The sequence below is a fragment of the Leptonychotes weddellii genome, chromosome 10 (assembly GCF_054177405.1).
Source record: "Leptonychotes weddellii isolate Sample4059 chromosome 10, ASM5417740v2, whole genome shotgun sequence".
Lineage (NCBI taxonomy): Eukaryota > Metazoa > Chordata > Mammalia > Carnivora > Phocidae > Leptonychotes > Leptonychotes weddellii.
Genome location: NC_138378.1, coordinates 104,645,069 through 104,660,816, shown reverse-complemented (window position 1 = coordinate 104,660,816; position 15,748 = coordinate 104,645,069). Strand labels below are relative to the sequence as shown.

At 45.4% G+C, this 15,748-nt stretch overlaps 2 protein-coding genes across 4 annotated transcripts in view; both read left to right on the top strand.

Moving 5' to 3' along the window:
* Nucleotides 1-5,164, top strand: part of SELENOI (selenoprotein I) — a 59,415-nt gene extending 54,251 nt beyond the window's left edge. The window contains exon 11 of the mRNA XM_031027686.2: nt 5,077-5,164. The gene's annotated coding sequence lies outside the window, so the exon portion shown is untranslated. The remainder of the gene's footprint in view (nt 1-5,076) is intronic.
* DRC1 (dynein regulatory complex subunit 1) overlaps nt 1-15,748 on the top strand; it is a 43,084-nt gene that overhangs the window by 8,320 nt on the left and 19,016 nt on the right. For all 3 annotated transcript variants that reach the window (XR_004075514.2, XM_031027683.2, XM_031027684.2), the window contains exons 2-7: nt 5,077-5,164; nt 10,023-10,135; nt 11,559-11,742; nt 12,337-12,474; nt 13,390-13,476; nt 14,141-14,263. Coding sequence is in view for 2 of the 3 variants with exons in the window: in XM_031027683.2 (XP_030883543.2) it covers nt 5,077-5,164; nt 10,023-10,135; nt 11,559-11,742; nt 12,337-12,474; nt 13,390-13,476; nt 14,141-14,263 (733 nt within the window). In the remaining variant the exon portion in view is untranslated. The remainder of the gene's footprint in view (nt 1-5,076; nt 5,165-10,022; nt 10,136-11,558; nt 11,743-12,336; nt 12,475-13,389; nt 13,477-14,140; nt 14,264-15,748) is intronic.

The window sequence follows — 15,748 nt, the reverse complement described above, 5'->3', positions numbered from 1 at the left end:
CACTCCAGCAACCCTCAGTTTATTTCCTGAGATTAAGAATTCCTCATATCAGTGAGGTCATATGATACATGTCTTTCTCTGATTGACTTATTTCGCTCAGCATAACACCCTCTAGTTCCATCCACATCGTTGCAAATGGCAAGATTTCGTAGTGGTTTTTTTTTGATGGCTGCATAATATTCCATTGTGTGTGTGTGTGTGTACCACATCTTCTTTATCCATTCATCTGTTGATGGACATCTAGGCTCTTTCCATAGTTGGGCTATTGTGGACATTGCTGCTCTAAACATTGGGGTGCAGGTGCCCCTTTGGATCACTACATTTATATCTTTGGGGTAAATACCCAGTAGTGCAATTGCTGGGTTGTAGAGTAGCTCTATTTTCAACTTTTGAGGAACCTCCATACTGTTTTCCAGAGTGGCTGCACCAACTTGCATTCCCACCAACAGTGTAGGAGGGTTCCCCTTTCTCTGCATCCTCGCCAACATCTGTCGTTTCCTGAATGGTTAATTTTAGCCATTCTGACTGGTGTGAGGTGGTATCTCATTGAGGTTTTTATTTGTATTTCCCTGATGCCAAGTGATGTTGAGAGCACTTTTTCATGTGTCTGTTGGCCATTTGGATGTCTTCTGTGCAGAAATGTCTGTTCCTGTCTTCTGTCCGTTTCTTGATTGGATTAGTTGTTCTTTGGGTGTTGAGTTTGATAAGTTCTTTATAGGTTTTGGATACTAGCCCTTTATCTGATATGTCATTTGCAAATATCTTCTCCCATTCTGTCGGCTGTCTTTTGGTTTTGTTGACTGTTTCCTTTGCTGTGCAAAAGCTTTTTATCTTGATGAAGTCCCAATAGTTCAGTTTCGCCCTTGCTTCCCTTGCCTTTGGTGATGTTTCTAGGAAGAAGTTGCTGCAGCTGAGGCAGCCGTGTTCTCCTCAAGGATTTTGATGGATTCCTGTCTCACATTTAGGTCTTTCATCCATTTTGAGTCTATTTTTGTGTGTGGTGTAAGGAAATGGTCCAGTTTCATTCTTCTGCATGTGGCTGTCCAATTTTCCCAACACCATTGGTTGAAGAGACTGTCTTTTTCCCATTGGACATTCTTTCCTGCTTTGTCGAAGATTAGTTGACCATAGAGTTGAGGGTCCATTTCTGAGTTCTCTATTCTGTTCCATTGATCTGTGTGTCTGTTTTTGTGCCAGTACCATACTGTCTTGATGATGACAGCTTTGTAATAGGGCTTGAAGTCCGGGATTGTGAGGGAGAAGGCGGACTCTTGTCCAAAAACCAACCCTGAGGTTTCTGCCTGCCCCGAAGATTTTTACAGAAACTTTAGGGCAGTTAATCAGTAAAAGGGGAGGACAGTGGTCTTTAACCCTTCTTGATTGCATGCAACTCAGCATTGCCAGCTACACACATTATCCTGGTGCTCAGAGGTTGTGTATTGCTGCGTGGGGCGGGCTGGGGGGGTGGCGGGGCGGGGATGAGGTTGTGCAAGAGGGTTTGGTCTGGAGTCTTTCTAGGAAACAATGCAATGCATCATCCTAGATAAACAAAGAAGGGTTTAGTTAATCCATCACGTGGGCTAAAAGTGCTTGCTAAGACTACTAAATTGGCTGCAGGGGCCGAGACAGCGGCTTCAAGGGCACCGAGAGCCAGGAGAAGGGACCTACAAGTTTCTAGAGTGAGAACAACGGTCACATCCAAGGAAAGGATTAAGAAACAGAGTGACTAGGGGCACCTGGGTGGCTCAGTCGTTAAGCGTCTGTCTTCGGCTCAGGTCATGATTCCAGGGTTCTGGAATCGAGCCCCGTATCGGGCTCCCTGCTTGGCGGGAATCCTGCTTCTCCCTCTCCCACTCCCCGCTGCTTGTGTTCCTTCTGTCAAATAAATAAATAAACTCTTAAAAAAAAAAAAAAGAAAGAGTGACTTCAGGGTTTTGAAATAGCAATACTGGAAGGTAGAAGACACTGCAGCAATACTCTCAAAATTCTGAAGGAAAATGATTTCTAACCCAGAACCTGAAATCCAGCCAAACAATCCATGAAGTGCCAAGTTTTTAAATCCCGAGAAGGGACTTTGATTGGTCAGGAGGTGGGGTATTCAAGAAGATGGAGACTCCATTGAGACGGCAAGGGTGGGGGCCCCGGAGGAAGCAGTTTCCCGAAAGAAGGACTCAGCTCAAACCTGAGGAGGGAGAAGTCTCTTTGCGGATCACTCCTTTGGGGAATAGGCTAGGTCAGTAAGCAAAACAAAACAAGACAACAAATTTTAGTCACCCCGTTCAAGTAAACAAAGCAGGTGAAATTAATTTTGTCACTTATTTTATTTAACCCACTATATAAAAATATTATTTTAACATGTAATCAGTATAAATTATATTGAGATATTTTGCCTTTTTTTTTTCATTCAAAGTCTTCAAAAATCCGTGTAGTTTATATTTTATACTCACAGGACATTTCAGTTTGGATCAGCCACTTGTGGTTAGTGGCTCCCTTTATTGGACAGTTGGAGTGCAGTGCTAGAAGATCAGAAATGATAAGTAAAAGGCAGCAGTGGGGTTCAAGTGAAAACTAGGTTAAAAAGAGTTCTTTCTCTTTCTGAAGAACTGGTCTTTGCTCCAGGAAATGGAGCAACTGGAAGGATTATTTAGATAGAGTTGGTTACTTAATTGGTGGTCAAAGTAGAAGGTCAAGAGAAAGAGTGCATTTTGTGTGATAGCGGGAAAACCATGAGCCTGCCAACGTCGGAAAACCGAGTCAAACGGAACACTTAGTTCTCTTAGTAATGGCAAAGAATAGATTGACTAAAAATAGGGACGTGCATGAAATGACAAGAAAGAAAATGGGGTTTTGGTTAGATTTGGAGTGGGGGCTGGTGGTAACTCCACATGTCAAAAATGCTGTTGAGCGGTGCTGAACTTTGAACAAAGGGAGTGGAAACGGAAGTCAGTATTAGAAAAAAATCAAGAAAGAATGAGGCAGAGAGATCTGCTTGTTGCACTGTGAATGAAGTCATAACATGATGGTTTCATTTTTCATAAGGCAGTCCTGGGAGTCCTCGTGGCCACTGTGTGCCAGAGGGGAGAGTGGACCTCTGTGTTGTAAATGGGGTGGAGGTTGGTGGGGTCATTTCCCCATGCATCCTCCACAGAAGCCCACAATCTGGAACTTATTTTACCCCCTCCTCTTTGGTCTTATTTTCTGATTAACACACACACGGACACACTACTTGTAAAATTCATGTGGTGCCAAAATATAGAGACTCGAAATCTGCAGTAAAGTTCCCTTTCCTTAAATAGCTACCGTCATCTGTTGGTCATATGTCCTTCCAAAAAATTCCTATGTGTATATAAGCCTATTTTAAAAAGAAAATGTATATTATACTTCGCATATTGTTCTACAACTGGCTCTTTTTACTTAACTGTCGTGGATGTCTTTGCATACTGCTAGATATTACGTCATTCTTTCTATAGGTTACAAAATATTTTTTTTAAAGAGTTTATTTACTTATTTGAGAGAGAGACAGAGAGAGCTTGAGCAGGGGGAGAAGCAGGGGGAAAGGGAGAAGCACACACTCTGTTGAGTGGGGAGTCCAGACGCGGGGCTTGACCCCAGGACCCTGGGATCCCGACCCGAGCCGAAGGCAGGCGGACACTTAACCGACTGAGACGCCCAGGCACCCCCAGAATTTTTTCTTATATTTTTGCCTCATAAGCTCTTAAACAGGTGGGTATTAGCGAGGATTAATGTGTGTGTTAGGAGTGTTTCCATGTTCCTGCAGGTAGAGTCAGTGCTGTAATAATGATTCTGGTGCAGATTTCTCTGAGTGCTTTTTTTTTTAAGATTTTATTTATTTATTTGAGAGAGAGAATGAGATAGCACGTGAGGGGGGGAGGGTCAGAGGGAGAAGCAGACTCCCTGCTCATGCGGGACTCGATCCCAGGACTCCAGGATCTAAGGCAGTCACTTAACCGACTGAGCCACCCAGGCGCCCCTCTCTGAGTACTTTTTTTTTTTTTAAGATTTATTTATTTATTTATTTGAGACAGAGAGAATGAGAGACAGAGAGCATGAGAGGGAGGAGGGTCAGAGGGAGAAGCAGACTCCCTGCCCAGCAGGGAGCCCGATGCGGGACTCGATCCCGGGACTCCAGGATCATGACCTGAGCCAAAGGCAGTCGCTTAACCAACTGAGCCAGCCAGGCGCCCCCTCTCTGAGTACTTTTTGCAGAGAATTCCTGAAGGTGGGTCAGAGGGGAGGCGTATTTAAGTGTGTGATAAATCTCGCCAAATCACCTTTTGGACAGGTTGTTACACTTCACATCCCCACTTGTGGAGTGGTGTGAATAGTTGGGCACCTGTACCTGGCCCACACCTGATATTATTAATCTTTTATTTATTTATATATTTACACAAGCAGGGGGAGTGGGAGAGGGAGAGGGAGAAGCAGGCTTCCCGCCGAGCAGGGAACCTGATGCGGGGCTTGCTCCCAGGACCCTGGGACCATGACCTGAGCCGAAGGCAGACGCTTCACTGACTGAGCTACCCAGGCATCCCATTATCGACCTTTTAAATCTTTTCTCATCTGGTATGGAGAATAATGATACCTGACGGGCTTCTCAATTTCATTTCTCAGGTTCTATGTGAAGTTGAACGTATTTCCAAATGTCTATTTTCCTGTTGTATTTCTTCTGTAAGTTGTCTGTCCACATCCTTTGCCAGTTTTTCTAATTGGTATTTTGTGGTTTTTGTATTGATTTGAAGGAGCCTGTTCTATTTTCTAGATGGAAACATTTTGTCAAGTATCTTTTACGAGTTTATCCCTTGATTCAAGGAGAAGAATTTTAAATTTTAAGAAGTAAAGTCCCTCAATTTTTTTTTTTCTAGCTTTGGTCTTATTCTAAGATGGGTTCTCTCCTGTATTTACTTCTAGTGTTTTTATGATTGTGTTTTTTTAATATTTAAATTTTTATCCATATGGGATATATTTTCGTATATGGTATGATGCACTATGGAAACTCTAAATATAGAATCCACATACTAGAAATAACTTTAGTTTCTCTACTTTCTCCCATCACAGGGAAGCGCTTGGAGAATATTTAGATGGGAAGAAAGAGAGTGAGGAAGATCAAAGAAAGAGCTACAAGCAGAAAGAAGAAAGCAGACTGGTATGAGCTGGGTGGCAGATGGGTCCTGTCAGCCAGTGACCCTAGGGGTCTGGGTGTGATGTCATGGTTTTTGTACTTAGACCAGAAAAATCTCAAGAGAGATTCCATGTTCCTGCCTTTAGTTAGGCAGAAGTGAATTTGAATCTTTCCCATTTTGAGAGCTCTCTAGGAGTGAGCTTGCATTTCATCCTACGGACTATTCATTGGATCAAGTGCAAATGTTTAAGCTACCCATTCAGGGCCTTCTGTTCCCGTCCTAACCTCAGTCTTCCTCCCACTGATACCTACCTTGGGCCTTCGCTCTCGCTTGGCTGATCTGCTCACTCTCCTCCAGTGGGGGCTATGCTTGCTGTTGTGTGTGCCTCTGATCTTCCAGAATGCCGTTCCCTCCCCTCTCCTCCTCGTCCCTCTCCGCTACCTTTCTCTTCTCCTCTCCTCTCATCAGGATGCCTTCCCATACTTCAAGACCATCTCAAGTCCCAACTTGAGAGGACTTCAAGTCCATGACTCTTCTGCAGCCCAGGCTCCTTTAATTCACACACTGAATATGTCTTCTCTGTGCCACGCATTTCATTTTAGACCGTTTTCTCGCTTGTAGGACTTCAAATGTGTGTGCCTGCAGTGTCCCCAGTGGGGCTGTAAGCTCTGTGAGAGGGAGAGCCTCTCCTATATCTGTGGAGTAGTGCAGAGCTCGTACTCAATAACCACTAAAAAGAAAGTCATCGATTGCTCTCCCATGGCAATACCAGGGCTCCTGGGATGTTATTAAACAGGACTTGGAACAACAGGAGCAGGAAGAATGAACAACAGTTCCAAACAGCAAGCAGAACTGGTGAAGTGCTGCATTTAATTAATTGCTAAATGAGTATCATAGGGCAGCAGGACAGTAGGAATTGAGGTAAGGAAGAGGGCTGCCCAAGCGGGCCTGATGGGGGAAGGTTACATGAAGAAAGTGGGATTTGAGCCGCATCTCGGAAAAATAGGTGGGACTTAGAAAAGCAGAGAGGAGAGAGATCATTTCTGGCAGAAGTTGAAGTGCACTTACTGGGAGAAAAAAATACTCAAGTTACTGAAATGTCATTATAGAACATAGAGATCTATAGAGACACCCGAGTGAACCGTATGGTACTGTGTCAAGGATAAGATACTTTATGGTGGCGGAAAGAATACTGAACTGCGGTGTGTTCTTGGTCCCGATCTGGTGCTCACTGTGACATAGATGAGTCATGCCCCCTCTCTGTACTGGGGTTCCTTCGTCAAAGTGTCAGTGATCTCTGAACATTGCTGGGTAGGATCACAAGGATATCGTATATAATCTGGAACCTACTGTTATAGTTTATACTGCTATGGTCTTGAAAATACTGATATACAGTTCATCTGGAGCACTCTTTGAGTGTGAACCCGAAGAGATAATGTTGTTTTCATTAGCAGCTTTTCAAGCTTCCTTTCACTTAGGACGTAAGTCATGTAAAGTGTTGGCATAGAAAAGAAATGTATAAAAACCAAATGCTGCCTTCCTCAATATCAAGATATTAATAACCAGTTCTACCCTAAGACTTGGACAGGAAGGGCCACTGTCCTCGGCCCTGCACCTTATCAATCATTTTTAATTGGTGATTCTTTTGTTTCCTATTTAATCTTGCTCCAATTTTATAAATATATTCTTCCAAGTTTTCTCTTAGAAGCTTTATTGTTCTATCATTTACATTTTGGTCTGTAATCTATCTTGAATTGATTTTTGTGGGTGGTGTAAAGGTAAGGCTCAAGGTTCACTGTTCTGTATATGGATTTTTAATTGACCCAGCACCATTTATTGAAAAGATCATCCTTTCCCCCACTGCACTGCAATACACCTTTGTTGTGAATCAGGTGATCACCCATTGGATTTGTTTCTAGATTCTCTATTCTGTTCTAGTGGTCTACTTGTCTGACTTTACACCAATTCCACAATATTTTAACTACTGTAGCGTTATGACAGGTCTTGACATCTGGTGGAGTGAGTCCTCCAATTCTGTGGTTCTTCAAGATTGCCTTGGCTATCCTTGACCTTTTGCATTTCCATATAAATTTTACAATCAGCTTGTCAGTTTCCACCAAAAAACCTGCTGGGATTTTTAAAAGTTTTATCTATATATTTTAGAGAGAGAGTGGGGGTGGGGGGGTGGGGAGATTGGGATTAAGGGGAGGGGGAGAGAGAGAGTCCTCAAGCAGACTCCCGCTGAGCATGGAGCCTGACGTGGGGCTCAATCCTAGGACCCTGAGATCATGACCTGAGCAGAAATCAGGAGTCAGCTACTTAACCCACGAGCCACCAAGTTGTCCCCTCCTGGGGACTTTAACTGAGGTCGGATTTAGGAAAGAATTAATATCTTACCGACAATGAGATGTACAATCCGTGAGTATAAAATATCCCTCCATTTATTTAGGTATTCTTTAATTTGCTCAACGGTGTTTTACACTTTGTGTTGAGGCTCTAAGTGTTTATTGCTGATATATAAAAGCACAATTGGTTTTTGCATAGTGACCTGATATTCAGCAACTTTGTCAAATTCACTTGTTAATTCTAATAGCTGTCCTGTGGTTTCTTTTGTTTGTGTGTCTATTTTTTTACATATATAATCGTATCATCGGAAAATGACAGTTTTATCTTTTCCTGTGTCTGTTCGTCTGTTGATGACTAACATTTTCCGTTTTACTTTTTTTTTTTTAGACTTTATTTATTTGTTTGACAGAGAGAGAGAGCACAAGCTGAGGGAGAAGCAGGCTCCACGCTGAGCAAGGAGCCCCATGTGGGGCTCGATCCTAGGACCCTGGGATCATGACCTGAGCTGAAGGCAGATGCTTAACCGACTGAGCCACCCAGGCACCCCACATTTTCCATTTTACTTTGAGTCTGAAATACTTGATTCAGAAATTTCTGATGTTCACATTGTCTGAGCAGAAAATAGAAAATTGTTCAAAAACCACAGGAAAGGCTTTACTTCCTTAGGCACGTAAAACCATTTGGTACAAGTGCTAAAACTGTAGCCATTTAAAAAAAAGTCTGGAGTACCTCTGGATACCTGGGTTAAGGCTCCGGTTCTGTATTCATTAAAACTGCATTTCCAAATGTCCTTAGAAGGGTGAGATGAGATAGAATCTCTGATCGTTTCAGTGACTCCTTTGTATGGAGATGTTTATAGGTTCTCTGTTCAGAAACAATCCGAGAGCAGGAGAATTTGTAAGTTCCAGACCTAGAAAAACTTAGGCATAGCCTAAGGATACCTGAACTTTGTGTTGAAATCCTGTCATCGGGCAAAGGTCAGGAGGGAAGACACTGATGTGGAATTCAAAGAGGGATTTATTTATTTATTTATTTATTTACTTATTTACTAAAGATTTTATTTATTAGAGAGAGAGAGCAAGAGTGGGAGCACGAGTGGGGGTGGGGGAGGGGCAGCAGGAGAGGGAGAAGCAGGCTTCCCGCTGAGCAGGGAGCCCGACGCGGGGCTCGATCCCAGGACCCCGGGATCATGACCTGAGCTGAAGGCAGCCGGCTAACTAACTAAGCCACCCAGGCACCCCCAAAGAGGGATTTAGAAGGGGGGTGCCGATAACAAAATTGCTGAGCCAGTAAGGGAGACAGCAGTGCAGCCAGAGAGTCTGGAACAGGAGACCCCACGTAACAGTAACTTAAACAACATAGAAGCTTAGCCCTCTGGCTGACTTAGTAGTTCAGAGCCTAAGTACACTGTCCAGGGCTGATGCCGGCGGCTCCTCGATGTCAGGGACCTCATCTCCTTCTGCCTTTCCTTAGTGGCTTTCATGTGCTCCCCAAGTCGTACTGGAGGACCACACGCCGGCCTGGGAGGAGGGGGAATGGGGCAGCAGAGGACACACGTTTTTCCTTCAACACACGATTCAGAAGCGGCACACATCACTTCTGCTCAGGTTCTATTGATCAGACTGTATTCTAGCTGCAGAGGAGGTTGGGAAGTGTATCCATGTTGGTAGGTCAAATGTCCAGCTAAAACTGGGGGTCCTGTTACTCGGAGAGGAGGAGGGAATGGATGTTGGAGGATGATTGCCATTATCTCTGCCTCACCTCTCCCACTGAATTCTCAGGAAAGCCCCTGGTGGTGTCAACCACTTGGAGGGTCTACGGGGGCAAGTGCTGAGATGTACCTAGGGTATCTGCCAGTGTGCTAGTCGGCTGATCCCTAGTCTAACGAGAATAAGCCAAAGTACCTTCAGAATCACATGTGCTATTAAATTGTAAGCTCTGATATCACATCACCAACATCCTGATGGAAGTGGATTGCCAAATACATGCTACTCTTAGGGTCTTTTTTTTTTTTTTAAGATTTTATTTATTCATATGAGAGAGAGACAGACAGAGCACAAGCAGGGGGAGACGCAGAGGCAGAGGGAGAAGCAGGCTCCCCAGTGAGCCGGGAGCCCGATGCGGGGCCTGATCCCAGGACCTGGAGATCATGATGCTAGCCGAAGGCAAACGCCCAGCCAACTGAGCCACCCAGGCGCCCCACTACTCTTAGGGTCTTAAGGTTGCTTTTGATTCCCTCTTGGTTGGATAGAACAGCTACAGACAGTTGAGCAAAATGTTCCTAACTTCATAAATTCCTTTTTTTTTAAAAGATTTTATTTATTTGAGAGAGAAAGAGAGAGAGAGCAGTGAGAGAGACCACAAGTGGGGGGCGGGGAGAGGGAGAAGCAGGCTCCCCCGCTGAGCAGGGAGTCTGAAGTGATGCGGGGCTCGATCCCACGATCCTGGGATCATGACCTGAGCCAAAGGCAGACCCTTCACCGACTGAGCCACCCAGGTGCCCCTCTAACTTCATAAATTCTTCTTTGTTTTCAGAAATTGGCTAAACTGCTGCTCTGTGGCACTGAGTTGGTGACAAATATCCAGGTGGCTACAGATATCAGAGAGATCCACAGGAGAGTGGAAGAAGAGGAGATCAAGCGTCAGAGGTGAGGAGCCCCTGCTCTGCAGCCTGGGGGACATGAGGACATCTCTTCCGTGGGTCCCCAAATCCCCCCCCCCCCCCCCACTGTTGGAAGGTGGCTGTGTCAAACTCAGTCTCGCAGATTCCTCTTATTGCCCCTTAGGAATGAATCTCTTCCTTCCCGCTTGCTTTCCTCCCTTCTTCCCCCTTTCTCCACTTGGCCATTTTAGCTTCTCTCCACAATAGCACGATGTTAATAGTTTTTAGTTGTTTAGCATAAGTAATTCCTTCAGCCCACCTTTACTAGCTTTACCAGTATGCAATTGGTGACTTTATTTTTGCCACTTCCCACTGCCTGCCTTGGGCTATACCTGGCCCTGAATTGGCTGATTTCCCAGCCACGCCAAGGAGTTAGGCTTTGTCCTGTAACCACTGATGAAAAACTGAAGGTCTTAAGCGGCAGAGTTACAGGATAAATGTGGACTTTAGAAAGATGACCTGGTTGTTATTTTTCATTTTTTGAGGACAAAAGTCAAGTGAATTATAATATGGACTCTGCTCTAGCTCGGAAGGGAGGCGAGAAGAAGAGAGGAGCATGAGGTTAAGTTGTTACTTCTGTCTTGTAGGGGTTGGCGCTCAAGTCTGGGGGCAGCCTCCTAGAATGACAGTCTGTTAAGGTAGGGAGAGAGTCTTGGCATGTGTCCTAGCGGCTGTTCTGGGGGAGGGGAGGCTCGCCTCTCGTCCTCACGCCTCCCTTCATTCTGGTCCCCTCCTCAGTATACTCCATCACAGAGTCTCTTTTTGGAATTTCTGGAAAGGCCATGCCGATTTTCCATTGCTTAATAGTGGAGTTTCCCTATTTGTATGTCCCCCTGGTCATTTATTGATAATTTGGGAGAGGAACAGCCACACACCTGAAGTCGTGTTGATAACCAAAAATAATAATAAGTATACCCTTTGTTAAGGGACTGCTGTGCTGAGCATTATCTCACTTAACTTCGACAGTAGCCGTATGAAAGTAGGTGCTTTCATCCTCTCCCTCTAACAGAGGAGAAAAATGCAGCTTGCAGAGGGTAAGGGACTTGTCTCAAGTTGAGAGTCAGGTAGTGGCAAAGTCAGGCCTTGATCACTAGAGTCATAGAGTTTGTTACAGAAGTATGTGACAAATTAACTCTTGATCCACATGCATGTGCGTGTATAGGTAGGTATAGCTTTAAGGTTGATCTGCTTTTGTTATGTGTCACGTCGTTTATTTGGTCTCCTTACTGCCAGTCAGTCCTTAAGCTAAAAGAAGATTTCTCAGAGCCTGGTTTGGTTTGAGCGGGGGTATGTGGAGGCAGTGCCTAGGACCCGGGCCTGGTATGTCAGACTCTCGAGAGCCTGCCTGCCTCCAGGAGGAGGTGGCTTCCAGAGCTGGGCTGGCATGGCCGGCCTGTTTGTATTCACAGACTTGAAAAGCTGGAGAATGAAGTCAAGACAAGCCAAGACAAATTTGATGAAATCACCGCAAAGTGGGAGGTGGGCAAACAGAAGAGAATTCCCCAGGACCTGTGGGACATGCTCAACACCCAGCAGGTGCACTGCGCCGGGCTGATAGAGGACAAGAACAAGCTTATCAGCGAGTTACAGCAGGCAAGACTCCCGGCCCCGACCCTGCCAGGTGGGCTCAGGCTGGGAGATTTGACTGGCTTGTTTGCTCTACCTCAATGGAAAAATGTGGAGGCCTCACTTCACTACTCGGATTATTGCACAACTCAAGCAATAAATTCAACCGGAAGGAAAAGCTTTGTAGTAATTTTAGAACTATTGGTGACCTTAGAAAGATGTATGTTGGTAGCAAATGCTGTGTCAGATTTTACGTTTTTAATTAAGGAATGGAACTTAGTCTGTAGTATATAGATTCCCATGTTGGATCCTGGATCTTCATTGCTCAGCTGGGGCACCCTAAGCTGTCTGGGAGCTTATGGGGAGATTTGCAGCAAGTAGTCATGGAGGGTTTGATCCCCTGCTGCTCCTTCCGGCTTTGCGCCGAGCTGAGGCCACTCCACTCCGTCTCCCTGTGCCTTCTCCCGGGCGTCCTCAGATTCTTCTGAAGTTAATTTTGCTTCGTATAGTTGCAATTCTTAGTGTTCACAGATACTGGAGAGAGAGGTCCAAGTGGAGTGCGCTTGGCACTTCTTGCTTCTGTCTTCATTGGTGGCCAGCCTTTGACACGCTCTTCTCTAGGAGTTGAAAATAAAAGATGACCAGTATGTGAAGGATTTGAAGAAACAGTCGGATGACATCTGCCTACTTCTGGAGCGAATGGAAGAACAAGTGAAGCATGTCATGAAAACCTTCCGTCAGGAGCTGAATTACATTGAGGTAACAGGGTGTGAGAGGGCTGCCTTCTGCCCGTGGGCAGCCCCTGGGAGGAGGGCCAGGTCTGTCCCAACTGTGCCAGGTATCTCGTCCTCTGGGTTCGGCCCCTTCATTTGTTTACCCATTCATTGACTCACCCAACAAGTACTCGTCAAGGGCCTACTATGTGCCAGCCACTGTACCAGGGGCCGGGATACAGCTATGAACAAAGTCCTCGACGGAGTCTGTATTCTAGCAGGAGACAGCTAGACAGTAAACAGATAAAGTACTAAATATATAGTTGGACAGGTGGTAATCAGTGCTTTGCAAGAAAATAAAACCATGTAAGGATAAGAAGAGTGGAGGAGGTGGGTATTTGTGAGCGGTTTATTTGTTGTATTTATGGCAGCCGGGGGGTGGGGGCATGGGAAAACAGGTTCTGGAATCAATACTTTGAATTTGAATGGAATATTAAGGATTGAGATTGAGACCGTTCCAAAATGGAAGAGAGCCAAGAGGGTGGGGACCTCTCTGGATTATTTTAGACTCTGTTCTGCATTCCTTGGCCTACCCCTTGTGAACAACATGCTCCTTTGTTTCGTGGGAACCCCAAGCATAGCAGCGCAGCAGCCCTGGGTGAGATTGAAGCATATGCCAGGGCTTGCCCTGTAACTGCCCTCAGGGGCACTCACTGGCCTTCCTCCAGCTCCCTCCTCTGATACTGGCTGAGCCACAGGGCAGTTGGCACATTTCTTCTAGAAATTTATGGGAAACCCAGACTTCATAACACTAATTTCCATGCAACAGTTTGCATTTGGATTTGACTTGGGCTATCTCGTTGGTACATGGCACCTTGCGCAAATACTTATGAGTTCTTCCGTACTGTGGAACCTGCCCAATCAAAACAGACACAAGAGCCCTCTTCCTTCTTGGTCGTAGAAAGCATTTGAGATAGAACGGCAGGAACTGCTGACCAGTAATAAGAAGAAATGGGAGCGGGCCCTGCAGGCTCACAATGCCAAAGAGGTAAAGGGGCGGTGGGTGGGGGAGGGCGTGGTGGCTGTGTCAAGGGTGATCCATGGAGTCTAGGGCACTAGCTGCTGAATCTGTATCTTGGGGAGGATTGCCACGGCAGACATTTAGTACTGCACTTCATGGTTAGTCCGTGTGGCCCTGCAGGTGGTGGCTGCCTCTGGTGGTGACATTTGTTTCTGGTGGCTGTGAATACCACCTTCCTTTGCAGCTCGCTGGAGTTCCCGTGCTCCTGTCACTCTCTTCTTTGTCCCCAGGCTTCTACCCCAGCCACGGATATGTGTGACCCAGGAAGATGTTTTAAAGGGTGTGGGGGTTATCACTTTACTCAGAGACATAAAGAACAAAGAAATAGCTTGACCAAGATCCAGTGGATTTTTTTTTTTTTTTTTTTTGAGAAATACAAATGTCTGACCACAGGGCCCACGGCTAATTTCTTAATGGAACAATCCTCTTGGAGTTTCTCAAGTTAGGAGTCTCCAGAGTAAGGTAAACAATACAAAGCCTTGGGGCTCAGGAGCTTCTGAGGGCCGACTGACTCCCTCCAGACTCATGACACTTGGAGACCCTTCAATGTGTCATGCTTGTCAGGCCACTGGAAGGATTGAGGCAGGACAGGGATAGGGCTGACTTTCCTCTTGTCTTCCCGTGCCTTCAGCTGGAGTATCTTATGAACCGCATCAAGAAAGCAGAGGACTATGAGAAGCAGCTGAACAGGCAGAGGATGTGGGACTGGGAAGAGTACAACATGATCAAGATCAAACTGGAGCAGGATGTGCAGGTCTGACTCGTTCCTCGGCGTCTGGGTGGCAGAGCAGACAGAGTACCCGTGCGTGTTGTATCCTTGGTGACTGCCCAGAATGTTCTAGAGTTGGTCCATTCAACAGATATGTACTCATTATCTACTTTCTTTCAAATGATCATATCTGTGTATCAGGACCAAAGCAGAAGAGCCACCATCTAGTGAGTAACTAGGCACTTAAGGCACAGTGTCTCTAGTCCTCATACTAACACAGAAGGGAGGAATCACTGACCACATTTTATATGTCAGGAAATAGGCTACTTACCTGGCAAACGGTAGGCCCTGGATTCAAACCCAGCTCTGTCTGGCTCGATAGCCTATAATGTTCCTAATACTCTAAACAGCCTCTGGCTGATGGTTGGACATCGCAGTAAGGCAGATCCGACTTGCCATCAGAAAGATCTTCCTCCCTTCCTCCCTTCCTTCCTTCCTTCCTTCCTCCCTCCCTCCCTCCGTTCCTTTCTTCCTTTTTTTAAAAGATTTATTTGAGAGAGAGAGAGCGCACACGCTCTGGTGGGGCAGAGAGAGAGGGAGAGAATCCCAAGTGGACTCTGTGCTGAACATGGAGCCTGACGTGGGGTTGGATCTCACAACCCTGAGATCACAGCCTGAGCTGAGACCAAGAGTCGGACTCTTAACTGACTGCGCCACCCAGGCACCCCAGAAAAAACTTTCTAATAGTTAGAACTATCCAATATAGAAAAGGGTCATCCCACAAAACAAGGAGTCTTTTATCTCATAAAGTATTTAAAGGCTGCATGACTGTGTCTGTCTTCAATGCTGAGGAAGGATTCTTGCAGGGGAAGGAGGTTAGATTTTCTGGTTTGTGAAGCTCTTTCCAAGCCTAGGATTCTGTGCTTCGAAGTTAGTTAAAAAAAGCTCATCTCTAATTATATTTAGGTGTGATGTAATTACCTCTTAATATTCCAGCACAGTCTATTCACTTCCGTTTCTGTCTAGAAAAACTTGTTAGACTAAAGCTTTTCCACATAGCCTGTGGTAGAATTTCAGGACCTACTATTCTTGTGGCTTTATGTAACAAGGTTGAATCAAAGCCCCTCCAGACTACAAATATTCTCACCAGTCTTGAGAATTTTCCTGGGCCTTTCTCATATTAATGTCATGGAAATAAGAGTCATGACAAGGAACAGTGGAAGTCTGAGAGCAGCATTGTGTATGTGGGCCGCATACATGGCACTTTTAATGAAAATGGCTATTGTTAAGCTCTCGTTAGTCATTTTGGTTCTATAATAATTTATGGGACATGGGGCGCCTGGGTGGCTCAGTCGGTTAAGCGACTGCCTTCGGCTCAGGTCATGATCCTGGAGTCCCGGGATCGAGTCCCGCATCGGGCTCCCTGCTCGGCGGGGAGCCTGCTTCTCCCTCTGACCCTCCCCCCTCTCATGTGCTCTCTCATTCTCTCTCTCTCAAATAAATAAGTAAAATCTTTAAAAAAAAAAAAAA